This window comes from Trichoderma camerunense (assembly GCF_050948025.1).
Source record: "Trichoderma camerunense strain CBS 138272 chromosome Unknown V8C40scaffold_7, whole genome shotgun sequence".
Lineage (NCBI taxonomy): Eukaryota > Fungi > Ascomycota > Sordariomycetes > Hypocreales > Hypocreaceae > Trichoderma > Trichoderma camerunense.
This window is the reverse complement of record NW_028145363.1, coordinates 1,855,056-1,869,847: the sequence shown is the minus strand read 5'-3', so window position 1 is coordinate 1,869,847 and position 14,792 is coordinate 1,855,056. Positions and strand designations below refer to the sequence as shown.

The following is a 14,792-nucleotide window of genomic DNA, read 5'->3' as shown; positions in this document are numbered from 1 at the left end:
CTATAATACTAAAATAAGGTAATGAATTAATTATAAAACAGCTTACTTAATAATAAATAAGCCTAAGTAAACTACTTTTTATTTAAAAAACTAGCTTACTTTTATATAAGTAAGCCTAAGTAAGCTTTATACTATATATTTATTTTATAATACTTATTAAAATAGTTTAAATAGCCAGTTATAAATATAAAATAACACTTAATTATACCTATAAGAGTATTATCTATTAGTTATATAAATAAACTCTTTATCTTTGTTAATTACCTGCTAGTCTAGCCTAGCTTATCCGCTAACATAAACCTAGTATAAGGTTTATCCCTTAGGAATTCCTCTTATACTAACCCTATAGGAGCTTAGTTTATCATAAATAAAAATATTCTTTAGTTTTTTATAACCTTTACCTTTAGTTTTTAATAACTTTTACCCCTTACTTTTTTAACATAGTTATATTTACAACAGACGATTTTAATAATCTCTTTAACAAGTTATAGTAATATAAAAGTTAATTAATAAAAATTATATATTAATTTAACTAACTTAACCCCTTAGTTTTTAATTAACTTAATCTTTTATAATTTTAGCATTATAAATTTTTATATATAAAGTTATAATTAACTTAAGTTTAATTTACATTTCCGCTAAGATAAGCAAAAGCTATATTATATTCCAGTCTATGTTATCAACTCCAGTGCCTCTTTGACTCACTGACTCGCTGGAGTATATCTCTTTGGCACTGGCCATATCCCCTCCTACTCCTTCTGCTGCTCAGCTGCTGGCCAGCGCATCCCAAATTAATTCCGCCCTCTTCTTCAGCCTCTATACAACCATCAGCTTCAGCGTCAGCGCCGTGGCGCTGTTGCACTGCCTCTGCATCTCCAGCTCCAGGCTCGCATTGGCGGCCCTCCAAGCTCTATCCACGCTAGGACCTTTAGGTCGCACGCACAGATGCCACATTATGTAAAGCAGCATGTAGAACTGCGGGTTGGCGCTCATGCTCCAGCGGAACTGGCGAAACAGTTCATTAGACCAGCCTTCAACGTTAATCTCGAGGCACTTACACACCGCCACCAGGTCCTCCTCGATAGCCAAGTTCATGCTCAACTTGTCACAGCTGGCGTTAGTGAAAGTAAGCTGCTGGCGGGTAATGAGCTCCATCTTATGGAGCATGTAAGAGAATGCGTATTGGGTAAGAGTTTGAATGGGAACGTACGAGCTGCAGATCCGGCCAACGGACTCAACACGGTGGCGGAGGTCTCGCAGAGTCTTGGTGTGGATGGCCTGCTTAGTTGAGGTAGATCTAGACGAAAGAGACAGGGGCCAGAGTTCTCGCTAGGCCTACGTGATCTCCATAGTACTGAGCGGCAGCGTTATCTTTGTCCAGCCTGGACGAGGCGGAGGAAGTTCAGCTATGTCGGGACGCATCTGGTATATATTCCCAGGGATCAGGCGAGACCCATGTATAAATGGCACGACACTGCATTCACGAAGCCCGGCTATAAGTTGAAAGATACACTCAATCCTCGATCCTCACGGGATCCTGGCACCTCGGCGCTGGGGGATCTGGACAAAATCGGTGTCGAGGCCGTGGATTGGAGATGAATGCGCAGAGCGGAGAGTCATGTCAAGGCGACGGGGTAGAAGCTGCAGAGGAAGTGTGGCCATGAAAACTGAAAACCGAAATCTCTCCCACTCGGACTATCACTTCACTGGAATCCTTCATTGTCGGTGTTCACGTACTGGAGTCTTGGTGTAGCGGTAAGGGCAACACAAATGCAATTAGGTATGTATATTGCCCTTCTATGTATATTATGCAGGCTGGGTGATTCTATTTAAAAAAAAATTGCGTTTTCACAAACTGCCGATAACCTGCCGATCGGCACGCTTAGGTGTGAACGACAGTGAAAGCGGGCTGCAAGCAGCCGGCCATGGGAGCCGAGCTGAGTTGTATAACGTCGTTCCCACCGGGGCACCAGTTGAGGACAGTATCAACACCATTCGCGCTTTGGCAAGTGAACGAACCAGAGGGGACGGACGGGTTCTGGACAGTGCAGTGAAGGAAACTGCTGGATGGGTTCGATGCAAAGGAAATTGCGTCACCGTTCCCAGTTTCAGCTGAAACGAGAAAGTTGTTTGTGAGAATGCTTGATGCCACCCTACCACATCCATTGATAGTGAGGGGTGCATGGCTATTAGTCGAGTCAACGATCTGGAGGCCGGCGCCACCCGCAGCCCAAGTTCTTCCATTTGCTGAATCCTGGACATAGAACGCTGGGCCGAGGATAGTCGGATTCGCGGCGACAGTTACAGTGGTAGTTGAGCTGGACACGATGTCGACGGTCGTGGCTGACGTCGGAATGACGGTCTGGCTGGCCCACGAGGTGACCGTGTTGGTGACCTGGGGAAGGGTAATTGTAGACTCGGGAATTCCATCGCAGGAGCATGCGGACGAGTATGCAGAAATGCCACCGCAAGCCGAGGCGTATGTGGGAATTCCTGAGACAGGGGTAGCTGTGGTAGTGGCCTTGGAGGTTGTGGTGGTGGTTGTGGTAGTAGCAGCAGCAGTGGAAGATGTGCTGGTCGAGGAGGAGGCCGGAGGTTTAGCCGGGCAGGCACGGACACGACGGGCCTGGTGAGCCTCGTGGTGAACCGGCGCAGCATTGAGCTCTTCGGCGGTAACCTCTCGCTCGTTCGCGCGAGGGACGACGCTGACTACTGCCGTGCACACGCTTGTTGTCACAGTCACGGGCACAACACTGACATCGGTGGCGGTGCTGTAGACTGGGTCCTCAGTCAAGGTACTAGTGAGCGTAATGGTCGCGGTGCTGGTGAACGTCTTGTTAGGCCCCGTGCTTTTCTCTCATCGATAAGGGATAAGGCACTATACTCACGTTGCAGAGGGCGTGACGGTCTTGCGGAAGTAGGAGGAGCAGTCAGCCGATCCTCGAGCATTACCCCCAGGGACTGCGCTGGCGATGACCTAGAATATCTCGTTAGCTTCAGATGCTCCACATACTCTTCCTGCGATATCTTGAGAAGCCGTCTTTGACTCACAGCACGGAGACAGTCATTGTGAGAGCAATCTCTCCTCTCGTTGAACTCGGGGTAAGCATTGGCAGATCCAGCCAGGAGGCTGGCAACGGCGAGGAAGCCAGCAGTATACATCTTGAAGTCGGCTTTCCACTTGTTCTTTTTTTTTTTAAAGAGCGAATTTGTCCCGAGGGATAGCGAGTGGAAGAGTATGTGGACAAAACGAGGAATTCGAAGGTAAGGAAAATGCTGAAAACCTCCAAAAAAGGGGCCATGGCAGTAGGAGGAGGTATCCAATTATTTATGCTTAGCCTGCAGTGTCCTATCTAGTAGACCCAGCATTATATTCTACACGGAGGCAAATAAACAAGCAATAGCTTTGAGAGTGGAAACGAATATACAGACCAGGTTACTACGGCAAATTATCGAAGCAATAGTTCAGTTGTAATAGTGGGTAAGTTCCTTAGTACCTTGGGGAGCTAAGCAAGTTGTGCAGTGTAAAAGAATTGAATCCTTGCAGCTAGCAAGGTTCACTTGCATGGATAATGGCAATAGCAAAAGTTTTGTGGGCTGTTCTTAGCTAGAGGAGTATCCAAGACTGATTGGGGAATAGCGTAGATGAAAATCTCAGCTGGAAAGCTGTTTTATTTAGCTAAGATCGGCTAGGTTAATTGATATATTATGAGTCTTGTTTCCGCAATGGAGCCTCTGCAGTTGTCTCTACTTCTCCTCTTAGTAAAAGACATTGGAATACTTTGGTGGAGGACTTGTGTATGGCTAATGATAATTATATATTGTATAATGTTGCTTACAGTAGTTGGAAATCAAGCTACTTTACAATGCCTTATAAAAAGAAAAGACACTTTGTGGTAACCCCGGTTTCACAACCGTTAGGACGCAAAAGATGGACTACTTGCGGTTGAGAAGTTTATTAGAAGCTTTGACAGCCTCCTCTCGATGTATCAATCAACAAGGAAGACATGTCGGACGGATTTGTCTTGGATTTATTCATAGCCCATATAATTGACATTCAAGAAGTCGCAAGGACATGGGGCGTCTTCCACCCCAAGGGTGACAGGAATGTACTGGGAGTCGCCTGTGGGGTTACCCCAAGTTATGCGATACAGACTTAGTGCATCATACCACCCTAATCCTGACGGCTTTGTAGGTGGACATGGTCCATCACCACTCTCGCACTCCTCGAGGTCAAACTGATAGTCTGGCGAGGTTTCCCAAGCTTGATAGAATGGCTGCCTGACATAGAAACCTATCTGGTCGCGAAGCTGGCAAGTGAGTGTTTTGTGGCAGATATCTGAGGCATCGATGACGCATTTGGCAACATCGACATGTTGCCAATACGAAGCAAAATATTGTGGAAGTCCCATCAAAGGAGCCCTTTGTATGTACGGAGCGTTCTGATCTACGTCCAGCATAACATACGGGCTTCGACCACCGCCAGCCGGCACAACAAGATGCCCGTTCGCATCAAGATAGAACGTCTCAGTATACACACCCGGTTCCCAACTGCTTGCTTCGGTGCCAGCGCGATTGATGCCTGCATAGTTATGGGAGCCTTGGAGATTGATACCAAGGTATGATCCCTCCAGCCATGATCCGCCTTGTACCGCAAGTCTGAAGCAACTGGCACCTGCTGGAGAGACTGGACAGGAGGTAGCTGTAGCAGCTGCAGAAGTAGTTGTAGTGGTGAAACCCGTGAATTCGTAGAAAGTGAAAGTGGTCGTTGTGGTGACAAGCGGCCCGTTTGCGTTGAACACCTGAGTAGCTGTGCTGGTGGTAACTCCCGATGTTACTGTGACAGTATTGGTCTGGGAGATGTAGTTTGTACCCGTTGCGATTTGGCTACAAGCGTAGCTGATCTTATCAATCGGCCACCCTGCCATTGCGGTAGGCACGGCGATCGCTCGTCGATCAAATGCTCCCCTTGGCGCAGGTGTCGGTACCACATCTCGCCTATATACTGGAGCATAGCTTCCACCCATTGTAACGGTTGATGTCTGATACACAGTTGATGTGGTAGCAGGAGCTGTGAGCGTCATATCGTACGAACTACTGGTGGAACTAGTGACTGTGAAGGTCGTAGTGATTGTACTTGTAACACTTGTTGAAACAACTATAGTGCTGGGCACAGTCTTGACCTGGGTCAATGTAGTGCGCTTTGTAGGTGGATTGTAGCTGATTAATGATGTGCAAAAGTCTCCGGCGCCTGGTGCCAAAGAAGCAATTTCGTCGGGAGCTGGCCAAACGCTAGGAACATTGAAACATTGATTTCGGCGGCCATTCTCACCGCTCGACAACACGACAGGTAGCGACGATCCATCGTTGATGTTAATCCAGTTATCATTGCTCACGTAAGTACTCACAGAGAGCGAATTAGCCGGACAACCATTGCTGGCCACAATGTTGTATTGCGAGGACATGCCCACGGAGTTCGAAGAGAACATCCTTGGGTTGAAGACCATATTCCCTTGAACAACGACTTTAAGGTCAACAATCCACTGGCTGAAGCTATTGATGCTTACTTTTGCCCCCGTATTGAATTGTGGTAGAATCCAGTTGACCTTGGGCGTCCAGTTTCTCTTAGAGTCAGATGCGTGGTTGAGGATATTCATGTTGATAGATGCATCGTCCCAAGTGTACCCTGCTCCACCTGTCACGTCAACAGCGGAGTCGGTCGAGAACTGGTATCCTATCCTGTAAAATACTTGCGGTCTATTTAGGTATTAGTTGTAAGAAGCTATATGTCATCATCGTGATTGGCCGTTCAAACTGGTATGCGAAAACAGAAATGAGAGGAGCAAAACGAAAGCACTAACGTGATTGCGAAAGCATTATCCAGGGTTATCGTGCCAAGTGTAACACCATCAAATATGTGGTCCCAAGATCCTTGCCAGGCAGAATCTGATTGAATTCGAACACTAGCTGTAGTGCCACCCGTAACGCCGTGAGTTACGACAGCTGATGTTGCTGAGCTGGGACCATTATCTGTCATTTGTAGGACTATAGAACCCGAGAAGATAACGCTGTCCATGTTGAACGAGCATGTGACGCAGCTGAACGTCTTTGCAGGTCCTTGGGTCAGCAACGGTTGGCTGATAGTTGGGATCTTGACCTGCCAATCGCCTTTGAACTGGTACGTGGTCGTCTTAATCGTGTGGCTGGAACCGCAGCCAGTGAAGAAGCAGTGGATAGCGTCGCGGTTCTCGTACAGCTCGTGACCTGTGCAAATACCTGCATGGATACCTTCGTATGACTGGTTTTGTCAGTTACGCCATTTCTCAGCCCATTATCTGGACGCCGCACATACCTCGCTGAGGGTTCCAAGAATATCAGAAGCTGTTCCATCGCAAAACTCATCCCACGATCGACGGTAAAGGTGGTGTTTAAGTTTCTCAACATTACGACGATGGAGGAGAACCTTGCCTCCGTAAGCGATAGGCGTTGATCCCTCTTGGAAGATAGATTGTCCAGATAGATGTCGTCTTGTTAAAGCACCTTTATTTGTGCAGGTGCCCGAGACTCCATCTGCTGCTCGTTTGAACATTTCGTCTGGGCTGGGGAGTCCCATTTCCGAAAGCTTCTGTTGCAGACCTTCTTGATCACCAAGGTTATCGGGATCGTACGCAGGGATTGCAACAGTACCATTGGCTTCACCTGGTGTCAAGACCAAGCTACCATCTGGGGAATATTGAGCATTTTCCATAAGCCAGTTGTATACTTCGAGAGCTCCAGGTGTAAGGTCTGATAGACTTGTAGCAAGAGGGTGGTCAGAGCCAGTGCTAGTAGCGGTATGGGTAATACTGCTCCCAGAGTGTGTGGCTGTAGCGCTGGCACTCGCAGAAGCACTAATACCAGAATGACCGGACATAGTGCTGGTACCGGCCGTGTTGGTGATAGCACAAGATGCAGCTGGTTCAGTGGGAGCTGTGGGGGCTCCAGTTGTCGTAGTTGTAAATGTTGCTTTACTGTTGTCAACTTTGCCGTATTGGATGACCGCAAGAGTACTGACGTCTGAGATCCTCTTTTGAACTGCTTTGAAGCTCAGCTTAGAACCGGCTTCACTCGAGTCAGCTCGACCTCCGAGTAGCCAAAATCCATAGGCATTCTCGTCATTGCAGGTTGCGCTGCTAGTGATTAGGACGGTTCCTGTATCTGGGATTGAGGCTAGGATATCGGCAGCTGAAGTGCTGTCGCTTAACGTAATCACAAGAGATGACGCGGTACAGGCAGTCGAGATGATTTTGTTACTGTTTGCCAGCACAACGCCGAGCATACCCGCTTTCATTGACAGGTCCATGACGGCAACCTGTGTACCATGTATCTCTGCATAATTGAGTGTGACACTTGATGATGGAGTAAGGACAGCGTTCGAGGCACGGTCGATGTCGCCATTCGGCTGTGGCGTGAGCGTAACATTAGCGCTGTCGGATGTACAGCTGTCGGGAAGACTTGGCACGATGACGAGATAAACTGGATTGCAGGTTGCTGGCGATGAAGCGGCTGTCTGAACAATTATATTACGGTCCGAGCCAAGACAGAAGCCAGTTGATCCAATGATGAGAGCGTTACCAAACTCATCTCGTTTCCAGGTTGAAAGAGCGTTAGCCTCTCCAGAGGAAAGGCCGAGAACCACCTGTGTATCTGCTGAAACTCCACTCACAAGAACAGCATTATATTCAATACTGCCATTGGAATGAAAGGTAACAAGGCTGGCATTCGTTTCGTCATCATAAGCTCGACCAAATAGATTATCAAAGCCAATATATTTAACGGAGCGCCGGCTGAGACTGGTCACTGGAGCTTCCACTACAGTAATGTAGCCAGTGATTGGCGAGTCCGGAACTGAGGTAGAGGTAGCAGTGGTGCTGGCTGACGTCGTCCTGGAACTTCCAGAACCCGTGGGTATGCTGTTGGATGCGGAGGCAGATCTGTGAGTCGTTGATGTTGTCTTTTGAGTTGATGAAGACGTAATATGTGTTGACGTCGTTCTAGAACTTCCAGATTCCATGGATATGCTGTTGGATGCTGAGGCAGATCTGAGAGTCGTTGATGTTGTCTTTTGGGTTGATGAAGATGTAGTGTGTGCTGACGTCTGCGGGAGTTTGCTGCTTAGTACGGCAACCTGACGGTTTGCGGATGCAGAAGAACCCATGAGTGTCTTCTTTAGCCAGCACTGGCCGTCGTGATAAGCAGCGGCGACGCAGCCGTTGGTCTCGTCACACCACGTGATGCAATCACCAAATGTCCGCAGCATCTTCGAGGCTATATCACCACCAGGCCGATCTGTATTGCAGGAGATAATGTAGGATCTTCCACTTGGCTCTTTGACCTGCTTTCCGTTCTGGTTAGGGCAGAGAGCGGGAGTGGTCAGCAAGGAGCTAAGCACAGCGGCTTGGCTGGTCGTGTGTTTGGAGGAAGTCATTAGCTTATTCTTCAACCAGCATCTACCATCGTGGTAGATAGCTGCCTGGCAACCGGTTATCTCATCACACCAAGCAATGCAATCACCAAAGCTATTGAGCAGCTTATTTGTTAAGTCGCCGCCCGGATAATCGGTGTCGCAAGCAATTGTAAAGCTTCTTCCACTTGGCTCTTTAATTTGCTGGTTGCTTGGGCCTGGGCATAACGCTGGTGTATTTGATAAAGAACTCAGCACGGCTGTATCAACTCCGGAAGCAACAACGGCGGGATATAACGATTTCTTCAGATAACAGGTTTTCGATCGCCAGCTAGCAGCAATACAACCTTGTGTTTTATCGCAGAGGTTAATGCAGTTAGGGAAGTCAAGGGTTAAGACCGATGTAATATCTCCATGTGGATGATCTATGCCGCATTGGATAGTAAAGCGCCGGCCATCGGTTGCCTTTACCTGATTACTACCATCTGCAGGGCATATGATCGGGGCTGATAAATACTGTACCCTGACTGCGCCGCTCACTTTGTTGTTGGCTGTGGCGGCGTTTACCGATGACTTGAGGTAACAGGATTTACCAGAAAATGAGACAGCACGGCAAGCAGGCTGAGTCGCGCAAGCATCGATGCAATCGTAAAAAGTATTGGCCGTGATTGTCTTGTAGTCTCCGCCATGATAATCGAAACCACTCTCCACGGCAAAGTTATTACCATTCTTGGCGTGATAGATCTGGTCGCGCTGAACCAACTCGTGGGCGCTGGTGGCGTCCGGGATAGCATTACCAGCTCCCTTGGACGCCATAAGCAGGAGCACAGATGCACCTGCGAGTAGTGACCGCATATTGTTGTGGAACAGCTTCAACAGCCGTAGAGAATACCAAGTTGCTTACAAGTGGCGTGGGTCCCACCAACTAGGTGTAAGCCTTTATTTGTTCTTGAGGCGGCGGATGGTACATCTTATTTATATTGCGTGCTGTAGAAAATAAAAAAAGCGGTACAGTCACGAGACATAGGCTAAGAGAAAGAGACTGTGTCTGATTCAATCATGAGAGTCGTTTGGAGAATAACTTGTTTGCTGCCTTAATTTGCATACAGACTATATTAAGAGCTACGCATATTATTCTCTTAGCTGAAGCTTGCTTCCATTCTCCATTGAGTAATAGAGTGGATATATAACGACCGGCTTATCCTCTAAAGCGCAACTATTAAATAAAAACCAGTCCAATCCAAACACTTTCATTTATAACCCCATAATTAAATTGAACTATTGGCTACATAAGTCAATAGTTTACCAATAACACAACTGCATGGAATACTAGTAATATTAAAGCGTTTTTTTTTTTCAGGGTTGTAATTATGCTTATACTTATGCTCTTCGTGCGAACCCTCAATTAAGTTTTCTTATATTTCTTTTTACTCTTTTCAGGAGGCGCAAAATATATAGCAAAGATGCTTTATAAAAAATTAAATAGGCTCTAAGGAGAAGGAACCTTGACTGTAAAAGCCCATTCTGAAATAGGCAGCTCTCATATCGTCTCCACTTCCTTGATGCACTCTTAACGCCCTACGTATATGTAAACTTACTCAAGTGGGCATAGACAACTTCCTGATTCAATGTCAAAGTGGAAATCTTTAATATATCCTAGTGATTCCTGTTATCATCCCATGTTTTATCAGTACAGCTTGATAGAAGCAGAATTTTGTACTCAATATGTCTCTAAGTTCAACAGAAATAAACGCAGCCCAGCTAGAGTAATACTAGTTGACTAAAGTCATAAAATGTTATGGGATTCGAATTCTTATTCTGCCCTTTATACTAACAATTGGTTCTAATATAAAGATGGCAAGAGTGTAATACGTCTTTCACATAAATCAGAAGTTCTCCTCAAGAGATATACTTTCTGACATGGGTTGTAATATACTGCATACATAACTTGAGGTATAGTGTGTTAGGCAAAAGACAGTTGCAGATTGTGTTGCTCTGATACTTAAAATTACTCATGGGATATTCACCGCTACAACTTTGGTAGCCCGGCTATGGCGTTGAGATGTTTATTCAGTATTCTTTGTATAAATAGCGCTCTCCCACGTTATACTTTTACTGAAATTTTTAGAAAGACAAGCACACGGCAAAGGCATTCTCAAGTCATCATCACATTAACTCAGACGCAAAAAAATCCTTTTCAAAAACAATGCTTCTTTTCTCACTTGCCACTTGTTGGCTGACGCTTTCCTTAGCGTCAAGTCTTCCCGATTCTAAGTCAAAACGGGATACAAATGCAGTACCACGCGCCGCTTATTTCCTCGACAATGACCCAAGCGGTGCTTCAATCGTGTCTTTGGACATTTTGAGCAATGGAACTCTCTCCAATCCTGTGAGAACTCTTACTGGTGGAAAGGGTTCATGGGCGAAGTGGATTATTCCAAGCCCTGCTCCTCCAGACAACACTGGGTTTGCAGGACCAGACAGCCTATTTTCTGCCAACTCGATTGTTGTATCTGGAAACTTTCTTTTTGCCGTTAATGCTGGAAGTAACACCCTTTCCCTGTTTAAGATCGACCCCAGCAACGCTCAGCACCTGACCCTCGTTGGTAAACCCGTCAGTACATTGGGCGATTTCCCAATCTCAGTCACTTACTCAGAGAAACTTCACATTGGTATGCCTGCACAATATCGGCTAGACTGAAAAAGAATTGACACATTATAGCTTGCGTTCTCAATGGCGGAACAAGAGCTGGAGTCGCCTGCTTCTCCGTTGACGCGTCTCGTGGCCTCGTCGTATTGGACAGCAGCCTTCGCTCTATCACCCCGGCCTTGAACCAAACGACGCCACCAGGGGGCCCTATTCTCACTGCATCCGATATCATGTTCAATCCATCTTCAACAGGCCTTTTTGTCTCTACGAAGGGTGCCCCCCCTTCTTTTGCTGGAGCGAGCCCAACTCTTGGCTTTATCTATGCGTGGCCGGTAGTTGGGAAAACAATTTCCACAACTGCAACCATCTCGCAACCGTCAGGTGTCATTTTAGACTTCAGCCTTACATTTTTGGGAGCAGATGACTCAATTTTGCTTACCGATGCTGCCGGAGTTGGTTATATTCTCTCGGTATCTTCCGGCTTACAGGTTACTGTGAAAGACAAAGTTGTGCTTCCGTCGAACGAGGGGCTCGCTTGCTGGGGAGTATATGTGCCAGAGCTTAGCAGTGCATATGTCATCACTGCAAGTATCACTAACATCACTGTTGTGGACCCCAGCACTGGCTCCGTAACTGGCACTATTACTTTGCCAGCAAGTGATGTTGGAGTTTTTGACACCGCATATGATCGAACGTTCTTGTATAGTCTTACCAATGTTGCAAGCATTGCTGTCGTTGACTTGGCCGCCAACCCCCCCAAAATGATCCAAAATCTCGATCTGAGTGATACAGGAGCTAGGAAAGGCTGGCAGGGCATAGCTATTTACCCTAGTGCCTGAGTGAGAATAGATCATAGTACACAGAGCCATAGATGCTAAGGCCTTCTATTAGAGGTGGCAGTTTATTGCCTCATTCAATAGCAGCTGAGATAAATGGAATTCCTTTGACTTCCCACTTTGTGTATAGTACTTGTTGAAATTAAAAAGATTCTGGAACCATAACAAAAAAATTAGCTGGCCCTCCTCCCACCAGCAATGATCGTGACGGGCAGAATGTATATTCCCCAGCTCAACACCAGCGAGATCAGATTGTGCACCTCGTCTTGGCCGGGAGTTCCGATACCATGGTCTCATCTCCAGCGATATCCAGAGCACAGCAGGACCATAAGATGTCCAATGATTCCATCAAATCCACTGCTTATTTCCAAAATGAGATAAAAACTCTCCACTTTGCTTAATGGTAGTATTCTCAATAACTTTCAACTGCATTTTAACACTCTCGGCCGGTTCAATAGGTCCCTTGAATTCTGGGTTAACAGCCAGACAGTCTTGCATCATAATCTGGATACGAGGCATTATCTCAGCTGGCGCTGTGGATTGATGTTAGCTTTTGAGCAAAATTCACGGCTCTTTTCAGATATAACGGGGATTACTTACGTGGTGCCTCCTGTGTATTTACCAAACCAGGACTGAGTGCAATAATTGTGACTCCGTCTGCTCTCAAATCAATACTGTATTTAGCCACAACCATATTCAGAGCAGCTTTAACCGCGCTGTATGTCACAAAGAAGGACATGTTGCCCTGCAACGCTAGCTCTAGATCGGCCAATCCTGTTGAGATTACCGTGATCTTTTTGACACTGCTCTTGCGCACAAGTGGTAGGTAGGCATTGATTCCGTACATGACACCAACGACATTTGTTTCTATTGCTTTCACCATGTAATCATGTAGCAATTCCTCGCGACCGATAAACTCAGTCGGAGAAAGAAAATCACCAACGGGATCTTGATGAACTCCATTGATGATAAGATAATCCACAGAGCCTCCTGTTAAATCTGCGGTCTTGGTTACCGCAGCGGAGAGGGATTTGTGATCAGTGAGGTCGGCCTTGATGATATTGACATTGCGAATACTGTCGGATGCGAGCTTGGCTTCGACTGCATCCGGATTTCGAACAAGACCAACTATAGTATTTTCAGAGTCACGGCTAAGATGCCTCAGCCACTCATACTATATGAAAAGTAAGCAATGCACATCCAAAGAATGAAGTTTGTGGATGGGTAACATACACCAAGGCCACGAGATGCTCCAATGATAATATATGAAGGCATAATTATTGAGCGATACTTTTTTCTGGGAATAAAGCAAAATATCAGACTGTGTTGCCAAGTCAGTTATCGAGACGAACAACAATGGATTTCCAGCGACATATTTATATGTCAGTTTTTTATTAACCATCTTCAGTGGTTTACCATAATAAACATTATTGCCTTTCAACACATGAATTGTAAGCGCGCCGGTTGCGGTGTTTCCGTGTCCGCCGGCCGCAGGAATTCCCGTGCCCGCTCAGTATGCTTTATCCGAGCGTCCGCCGCGAGCACAAAGCCGCTTACTTTGTGAGCTGTGCTTTCTTGCCAAAGAAACAGCCAATATGTTCTTGATAGCGCGTTGGTTCAACCCCGCTCCATCTTCCACCCTCAACTTAGGCTGCGCATTTTGGAAACTAGGTTAGGCGATTATCGGCGGGTCTTAGAAATTATCATTGTAATGAATGAGCGCAAACGTCCAACATATAAAGAGGCTGGGACGTCTAAGTTGAGATCTTGTGAATGCCAACCTCTTAAGCAATTCATCCCACAATAGAATTCATGATAGGCTGATTATAAAATGGGTTTCAACAACATCGCGATCGCTGGTGGGTCGGGAAATCTAGGATCAGCAATCCTACGGGAGCTACTTTCATCTTCAGACCCGATCTTCAATGTAACTGCACTTACACACTCAAAGTCGACGACGGCTGCAAGTCTGGTTATGACGCTCGGTCTACCCAGTACAGCTTCTCATCACCTGAAGATTGTTTGGGTCGACTATAATAACGAAGATAACCTTATGAGAGCTCTTTCGGGCGCTGAAGTTGTCATTGCTACACTTGCTGGCCATGTGGCTCTGGAGATCGATCCGTTATTGCTGAAAGCTGCTCGAAAAGCCGGCGTACGGAGATATATTCCGTCACAATACGCTCTAGATGTTTTACACCCAAAAGCCGTGGAATTGTTTACTGATGGTTGGCCAAACGCCTTCCCAGTTGCTCTTGCTCGTCGCTATGAGGCACTCGCAGAAGAAAATGGCCCTATAAGCTATACTACAGTTCTGCCTAGCATGTTCATTGATGTTTTTCTTGAGACTGGGCTCTGGGGGGCGTATGACATTCCAAATCGAAGGGCAGTTGTGGTTGATGACGGAACGCGATTTCTTACAGGTTGCTCTACGGAATTTATCGCCGCAGCTATTACGGCAATATTGAAGCTACCCGAGGACGCCACTAAGAATAAAAGAATACCAATTGCAGAAATCCGAACAACAGCACTCGAGCTTATCGAAACAATTGAAGACGTTTTTGGATTCAAAATGGATGTGGAATATAAGCCAAGCGAGGTGTTTCTCCTTGAGCGCCAGGATGCCTTGGCGAAGAAAGATTTTCGGACGGTGCATATAAAGTCTACACTCAAACTAGGGGGTGATGGCTCCGGTGCTGCAGATTTGATTGAAGGGTTAGCTTTTGATGCAAATGGAACCTTTATATTTCCACGACGAAATTTGAAGGACTTAGTATTAGACGTGAGAAACAGAATGACAGTTTAATAATGATATACGGCATACAACTATGAAATCACGAACCTAATCCATCTTACCCTCCGG

At 46.3% G+C, this 14,792-nt stretch overlaps 6 protein-coding genes across 6 annotated transcripts; 2 read left to right on the top strand and 4 right to left on the bottom strand.

Moving 5' to 3' along the window:
- Positions 1–816: 816 nt before the first annotated feature.
- V8C40DRAFT_265249 (uncharacterized protein) lies at positions 817–1,155 on the bottom strand (the record flags this gene model as incomplete). The annotated part of the gene is made up of 1 exon (XM_083219636.1): positions 817–1,155. The coding sequence occupies one exon, from the start codon at positions 1,153–1,155 to the stop codon at positions 817–819; it is 339 nt and encodes a 112-aa protein (XP_083074589.1).
- A 595-nt stretch (positions 1,156–1,750) lies between these two features.
- Positions 1,751–3,265, bottom strand: V8C40DRAFT_243465 (uncharacterized protein). Its single transcript, XM_083215447.1, has 3 exons — positions 3,052–3,265; positions 2,889–2,977; positions 1,751–2,822 (listed from the first exon to the last, which is right to left on the bottom strand). Exons 1-3 carry the CDS (start codon positions 3,160–3,162, stop codon positions 1,883–1,885), a joined length of 1,140 nt encoding a protein of 379 aa, XP_083074588.1. The 5' UTR covers positions 3,163–3,265; the 3' UTR covers positions 1,751–1,882.
- Positions 3,266–3,755: 490 nt separating this feature from the next.
- On the bottom strand, positions 3,756–9,298 carry V8C40DRAFT_286979 (uncharacterized protein; the record flags this gene model as incomplete). Its single annotated transcript, XM_083222618.1, has 4 exons — positions 3,756–5,757; positions 5,862–6,298; positions 6,353–8,386; positions 8,984–9,298. The coding sequence occupies 4 exons, from the start codon at positions 9,296–9,298 to the stop codon at positions 4,032–4,034; spliced, it is 4,512 nt and encodes a 1,503-aa protein (XP_083074587.1). The 3' UTR covers positions 3,756–4,031.
- Positions 9,299–10,649: 1,351 nt separating this feature from the next.
- V8C40DRAFT_265246 (uncharacterized protein) lies at positions 10,650–11,932 on the top strand (the record flags this gene model as incomplete). Its single annotated transcript, XM_083219635.1, has 2 exons — positions 10,650–11,115; positions 11,166–11,932. The coding sequence occupies 2 exons, from the start codon at positions 10,650–10,652 to the stop codon at positions 11,930–11,932; spliced, it is 1,233 nt and encodes a 410-aa protein (XP_083074586.1).
- Positions 11,933–12,226: 294 nt separating this feature from the next.
- Positions 12,227–13,238, bottom strand: V8C40DRAFT_286976 (uncharacterized protein). The gene is made up of 3 exons (XM_083222617.1): positions 13,163–13,238; positions 12,530–13,103; positions 12,227–12,462 (listed from the first exon to the last, which is right to left on the bottom strand). Exons 1-3 carry the CDS (start codon positions 13,202–13,204, stop codon positions 12,278–12,280), a joined length of 801 nt encoding a protein of 266 aa, XP_083074585.1. The 5' UTR covers positions 13,205–13,238; the 3' UTR covers positions 12,227–12,277.
- A 425-nt stretch (positions 13,239–13,663) lies between these two features.
- V8C40DRAFT_243463 (uncharacterized protein) lies at positions 13,664–14,749 on the top strand. Its single transcript, XM_083215446.1, has one exon. The coding sequence runs from the start codon at positions 13,761–13,763 to the stop codon at positions 14,733–14,735; it is 975 nt and encodes a 324-aa protein (XP_083074584.1). The 5' UTR covers positions 13,664–13,760; the 3' UTR covers positions 14,736–14,749.
- The last annotated feature ends 43 nt before the right edge of the window (positions 14,750–14,792 follow it).